This window comes from Engraulis encrasicolus, chromosome 20, assembly GCF_034702125.1.
Source record: "Engraulis encrasicolus isolate BLACKSEA-1 chromosome 20, IST_EnEncr_1.0, whole genome shotgun sequence".
In the NCBI taxonomy this organism is placed as follows: domain Eukaryota; kingdom Metazoa; phylum Chordata; class Actinopteri; order Clupeiformes; family Engraulidae; genus Engraulis; species Engraulis encrasicolus.
This window is the reverse complement of record NC_085876.1, coordinates 24,517,307-24,524,258: the sequence shown is the minus strand read 5'-3', so window position 1 is coordinate 24,524,258 and position 6,952 is coordinate 24,517,307. Positions and strand designations below refer to the sequence as shown.

General features: G+C 44.3%; 1 protein-coding gene across 1 annotated transcript in view; it reads right to left on the bottom strand.

Moving 5' to 3' along the window:
• Positions 1-277: 277 nt before the first annotated feature.
• The window catches only part of rapgef5a (Rap guanine nucleotide exchange factor (GEF) 5a), a 117,804-nt gene continuing 111,129 nt past the window's right edge, over positions 278-6,952 (bottom strand). The window contains exons 26-32 of the mRNA XM_063185647.1: positions 6,120-6,298; positions 5,221-5,311; positions 4,480-4,530; positions 3,805-3,892; positions 2,638-2,702; positions 2,405-2,459; positions 278-1,710 (exon numbers count right to left, since the gene is read on the bottom strand). Of these exons, the coding sequence (XP_063041717.1) occupies positions 1,592-1,710; positions 2,405-2,459; positions 2,638-2,702; positions 3,805-3,892; positions 4,480-4,530; positions 5,221-5,311; positions 6,120-6,298 (648 nt within the window). The 3' untranslated portion in view covers positions 278-1,591. The remainder of the gene's footprint in view (positions 1,711-2,404; positions 2,460-2,637; positions 2,703-3,804; positions 3,893-4,479; positions 4,531-5,220; positions 5,312-6,119; positions 6,299-6,952) is intronic.

Sequence of the window (6,952 nt, the reverse complement as noted above, 5' to 3'; positions counted from 1 at the left end):
AGAACAATTATAAATCTATATACATTTTTGCACATGACTTTACAAAAGCAGACTGCTAAAAACAAAACAAAAACAAACAAATATAAAGACAAGTGCAAATAGCAATGTGAGTATAGGACATTTGTTTTTGTTTTTTTCAAATTGAGGCGGAAGCCAGTGCCAGTTGGCGTTACCAAAACAAACTGCTTTGCCAAGAGACGAGGCCTCGCCGCAGCCAATCACACGGCAGCAGATGACGCAGCCATCCAAATCAACCCCCCCCCCACCAACCCCCCCGCCTCTTCCACACACACATAAACACAGTAAATTGAACAGTGTTATTTCAACACTCACACCAAGCAGAATCAACACCACATGTGTCTAATTGGACTCACTAAGTGCTGAATGAACACTGTGTTGCACACATGCACACACTCACCCAACCCTTGCTTGTCACACACAACCCCCCAAGTCCTGGCAAAGAACGCGGTTGACCCATCTGTGAAATATAACACTGCCAGCGGCCTCCTGTAGCAACAACATCTATGTATACAAATATACATATGTCTTTGTACAAAAATGTAAATGGGGGTGGGGTGGGGTGGGGGTGCGACATGAAACGGTTCACTGAACATGCACACAGGGGATCCGATGATCAGCCGGTGGGGGCAACGCATTTACATGTTACACTTTGACTAGTGCACCACCAAAAAAAAAGTGACAGATTTTCTTTCTGTGCCTCAAAGATATTTCAAAGAAGTGAAGACGATGCACCTGTGTGTTACAGGCCGTGGGCCCTCCTCCCCCAATTGCATTGCTATCCTCTGATTCTACACGTCATGCCACATTTCCCACCTTCATGGGGACTAGTGTATCAGTGCTTAGTGGTGTGAAGAAAACCATACAGTGAAACCATCAAATAAAAGCAAAACTCTATGAAGGGATGAAAAAGAGTTAGTGGTGAGTGACTGTTAGACTGTTTCGACATCAAAAATGGACAGCAGAAGGTTTCCCCAATCTGTGCAGCAATTTTGTAGCTCTGTTCAGTGTTTCTGTTTTGCTGCACTTTCGTCAACTACTTTTAGTGTTTTTTGTTGTGTCGTGTTCTTGGAGTGGGCAGAGCGACCTCTGATCCTCCTCACTGCAAATAAATGTCCTGTGAAAAGGTCTTCAGATTCAGACCGTGTCCAAGCTGGTGACTGACTGAGCACATTTTCCATGTGTTGGAAACATTGGCTGTTCCATGGCATCTCTCCCTGTCTCTCCTCCTCACTGAGGTCTGTGGGATTGGCTTTAGGTGCGGAGAGCAGAGAAGAGTTTTTTGTTTTTTTTGAGAGGATCTCTTCAAAATGGCAGCAAACAAACAAAGCAAAAATACTGATGACGAAAATGCAAAATGAGTTCTTTTCTCTTCAGTCGTGAGTTGGCGTCTTCTGTCAGTCATATGGAATTTGCTCGAGTCCCGTCTTCAGCGAGGAGCTATTCCTATTGGCCGTGTGATATGTTCAACACAGGGGTGGTGGGTGCTTTTTGTACACAAACGTGAGGTTGGTGGTGCCACCAAGTGGTGTTTACACTAAACGTCCAGCAGGGGGCAATGTGTTGTTGTTTTTCATGCTCGGGGCTCCAGTCTGTGTGACAGCTCAAACAGAGTCTGCTGATTGTCTATGATGTGCAGGTAGTGGATACTGGCTTTCACCTCCGGACTGCAGTTCTGGGTGCCCTCATTGCCTGCAGAGGGGGAAAGCGTGAGGATAAATGGGGGTAAAATAAACAAAATGTGATTATCAAATATAATGATCATAAATAAAGTAATAATCAATATGAATTAACAATAAATAATTATCTGTTTCGGACATTCTATTGTAGTAATGAAGAGTGAACATGACTTGCATCAGTATGTTAGTTTTTCTACTGCGTGTGTGTGTGTGTGTGTGTGTGTGTGTGTGTGTGTGTGTGTGTGTGTGTGTGTGTGTGTGTGTGTGTGTGTGTGTGTGTGTGTGTGTGTGTGTGTGTGTGTGTGTGTGTTGTCAATGTCTTATATACGTACACACAATTTTAAACTTCTGTGCTAACCCTGTTACATATATTCTTGACAATAAAGTAAAGTACACTTGACTGGCTAGTAACAATTTCAGTCTCACTAGCCACTTTGACAAGTATTCTTATTCTATGGTGACACATCACAGTAGATGTATCGATTGTTTTAACTTGAACTTTAAATGCAAGAATATTGTAAAGAAAAATAAACTGAAAGCACAACTCCGGCTAGGATAAAGACTACATGGATAGTGACTGGGGACAACCACTAGCCCAAGTGGCCGGTAAGCAAAAAAGGTAGCGTCAAGCCCTGTACCAGAGAGGAGTAACCACACAACTGATCCCCACCCACAACAGTGATACGAGAGGAGAACTGGCTACCCACCTGTTTGCTCTGTTTGACAGTGGCGAATGAGACGCACCGTGTCTGCAATCATGTGCTGCATGGAGAACCAGGTAACACATTAGAACAAATATTTCAGTGCACTGTACCATTAAAGCTCTTCTAGTACAACACCACAGTAAATATGCAATATGGTCAATGCCAGGAAAAACTAAAAACACAGTCTACAAAGGTACAGTGATGATGGTGTGTGTTGAATACTGTAATGGACTGACCAGTTTCTCAAAGTTGACCAGGTTGTCGTGAAATGTCTTGTTTCCCTCATGAATGAACGTGATATCTGTGGTAGAAAGATGTTGTTGAGCTTTTGTTATTAGAAAGCAATCATACTGTACATAAGCATACTATCAATCTTACTATGCGGACTCATTTCAGTAACAAAATGTAGGAGGAACATATCCTTGATTTCAGTAACACTGCTTACACAACCACCACACACACACACACACACACACACACACACACACACACACACACACACACACACACACACACACACACACACACACACACACACACACACACACACACACACACACACACACACACACACACACACACACACACACACGCACACACACGCAAAGCTCATCCAGGGAACACAGCTGGCCCATCACTACCTTTGATTAAGTCAGAGGACACAGGAAGCCCATCACTACACTTTATTACATTAGATTACAGTACATTACGGTGTATTATTATATGGTGTGACGTCATCGGTCGAATGCTCCATTCATTTCAACGGGGCTCCCCAATGTTCGCACTTCTGTTATTTTTCGATAACGGACGGGTTGGTCTATAACAGACCGCTGTCAATGGCAACAAGACTTTTCACTGCTAAAGCGACTTTTCAACAAGACTCTAATCAGCTGCTGTGATAGACAACACCTGTTGTCTAGGCTACCTGTTGCCTAGCGGTGTTCCACAACGGCACTGTTTTGTTTTGCGCAGCAACAATCTTTTGACATGAAAAAATATAATAAACTTAACATTAAATAAAGAAATGTCCTCGCCATGTGTGTATGATTATGTCCATATAATAAGCGGGTTAACGTTCGGCGAGTCGGTCGCTTTGTGGAATAGCAGCTAGACCCCGCTCCGCGTCGGGGTCTAAAGATTCTCTCTGTCGTGCTGCTATTCCACGGTAGCGACCTTCTCGCCGAACGTTAACCCTTACTTAACACCTGGCCAATGCTGCAGAGCACCCACATAACTTCTACTGGTACAAGCTAAAAACTTCATGCTTCCAATCACAGCAGCTACTCCCCTACCGTTAGGCCTTACATACTCTATGACCACATGCAGTCCATGATGAGTACCTTTATTCAATCAGAGGACACAGAACCACACACGCCTGCACACACACGTGCACACATCCTTACCTTTGAGCAGCAGGGGCATGAATGGAATCTTAGGGGACTTCATCTTCCTGAAGGCATCTCTGTAGGCCTTGTGGTTCATGGATGGGTCCTACACACACGCACACGCACACGCACACGCACACGCACACGCACACGCACACGCACACGCACACGCACACGCGCACACGCACACGCACACGCACACGCACACACACACACACACACACACACACACACGTCAAAGGTTAAAAGTTGACACCATGAATGCAAAATAGTGGATCTAAACCTTTTTGGAACGAAAACCCCTTAACCCATCATAAGCTTGCCCATGCCCCCCTTAACATTAAAATATTAAATGGACTATCCCACCCCCACTCCTAAGGCTCCCTAACGCTCCTAGGGGGCTGAAGGGGGCAGGAGAAGTCATCAGTAGGCCTTATGTGATTCACAGATGGGTCCAATAGGGTTGTTAGGGAGTGGACAATTCTTGGAAAAAGATTTCCATGGAATCTTGGGTACAGCAATCTTAGGATGTGATGCATGCTGTGTTGTACAGGGTTGTGAAAGTGCGGACATTTTTTGGAAAAAAAAAACAAAATATTTGAATGTACTGTAAACTGGGTACCAGATGGGTGGGACATAATGAAAGTTGTGTTGTAAGCAGGAGATCACATGTGTGTGTTTTTGCTGACTTACCGTCAAGAGTTCCAGCTCTGAAAACAGCTTCTTGAACTTCCCAGGAACCTTCTGGAAATGGGGAAGGATACAGTGGTGAAAAAGGGCGACAAAGCAAAAGAGCCACACCCAGCCAACACTAAATAGTGCATATGGTAAGTCATTCGTTTTCCTTCATTTCAGACATGGAAAAGTTTGATCCTTTACCGTCACACCTCCATGACATCAGTTGATTTTAAAGCTAATGTTACACATCAACATTCATGTGACCCACTGATGAAGGCGAAAGTTACAGTCAACACATGTCAGGTAAAGGAAAAATATGCTTAAATGTCTGAAACAAAAGAAAATGAAAGGCTTGATTCAATAAGAAGACATAACGAACACAATACATTTAGTACATATGTTGTGACATTGTCTAACGCAAATGACTGTTACACAGAGATAAAGTATACATATGTTGTGTTATGTACTGTACTTCTAAATTTAAATGGAATACCCTGCTGTCACGCTTATAAGGCGCCAAATCTATACAAAAACTGTGACACAAGAAAAAAAAAATGTCTGCACTCTTAATTTCATTTACGGCCCCTTGGAGGCCCATAGTACGGCCCTTGGACGACTTAAAACATTTAAGGGGTCCCATCGAATGAAAAAGGTTTCCCATCCCACTGCCCTTGGAGGACTATGAAATTTGAAGTGGCCCCCTCTAATGAAAAAGGTTTCCCACTCCTGGGTTAAACACACGTGATGCTTCCTCACCTCCCACGTGATGTTGAGGCGACTGACCGCCGCAGTGTTCAGGCCCATGATGATGGCAAAGGAAGAGTTGAGGTTCCGCTGTGCTTTACAGCTGCAGATGAAACACATGGTTTACAGTCAAGGGTCAGAGTTCAGAGTTCAGAGGGTCATCAGAGTTCACACACATGCAGTAATAGGAGAGTTTTGTCGACTGGGGACCAGGAAATCGGTTGGTGATGTGATTCACATAGATTCAACTATGTCAAAACAGCAGCTTTCTCTTCGCTGGAGACTATCAGAACCATTACATACCAAACAAAGATTAAGTACAAATGAATTACATTTACCTTTACCACATTTTCTGTGTTCTACGGCCACCTCCTAGAACTAAGTAACTACTTCTATTGGGACTAAAATGGTGATTTACATGTGAAACGCTCCGTGAGGCTCCATGAGAGCCACCATTGCTGTGGAAAGACTGGACTAGTGAGATCTATGGGAGTGACGTAACTCTCTTAAGAAACGGCTCTGGCTCTGGACTGAATGCCAGCTGTGTCATTTCTACCATGTGGTTGGACCAACTATGCACTACTTGATCACAAATAATTGAAATGATGAATGATGAAACATAAAATAAACTGTTCAGTTGTTCCTTAACTTGAGACAGACCCATTACTAAGCTTATTTTCCAGTGAGTTACGATTCAGAAAAGGTGTGTGTGTGTGTGTGTGTGTGTGCGTATGTGTCATAGCGTGTGTGTGTGTGTGTGTGTGTGTGTGTGTGTGTGTGTGTGTGTGTGTGTGTGTGTGTGTGTGTGTGTGTGTGTGTGTGTGTGTGTGTGTGTGTGTGTGTGTGTGTGTGTGTGTGTGTGCATGTGCATGCTTTGCAAGCGTGCTTATGTAGTTCTTAATGTGTCTTACTGTGCGGCTATCTTGATGAACTTCTTGAGCAGCTGGACGCGCTTGGCCAGCGAGTGGCAGAGCAGGATCTCAGACATGACCCACTGCTGCACCTCGTTGCAGCGCTGCAGAAGCACCTCCAGCGCCACCGTGTGGCGGCTACTGGCCTGGCGGCTCAGTGTGTAGTAGATCAGCTCTTGCTGCGCGGGCACGAGGGGAGGAAAGAGGACAGAGAAAAAAGAAGGGAATGCAATTAGAATGCAAACACAGTTTTCCTTTCTTTATTAAACTATTTGTTGGGCTTTTTGTGCATTTATTCTGGACAGAAGAAGACGTGACAAGTGGAAAAAAGTGGGAGAGAGAATGAGAAAGGATCAGGAAGCGACCTCGAGCCTGGGGTCCCCGAATATATGGAGAGGTGCCCCAGCCAACTGCGCAACAGAACTCCCACCCAGACAAGTTTCTATGATGACAGTGGTTTTATAACTTTTCGTGAAAAACTGGAATTCTTGATTAATAATCACAAGCATGATACTTGGAAGATATAAAGCTATTGGAGGTGCTGTGGGGCACTGCACGAGGATTGGGAGAAATGCAGATGAGGACTAGAGCATGACACGTCCCATCCCGGTCCCAGAAAAAAAATCACATCCCGTCCCATCCCGGACTGGAGTAAAAGAAACAAATCCCATCCCATCCACTCCTGAAAATAATGTTTCCCAATCCTGCCCACTCCCACTCAAAATCAATCCCACTCCCGTTTCGTCAAAAAAACTAGGCTTTTTTTAATGAAAAAAATAAGCGAGCATTCCCGCTCCCTTTCATTTGTATTCCCGCTCCTGCCCGCTCCCATT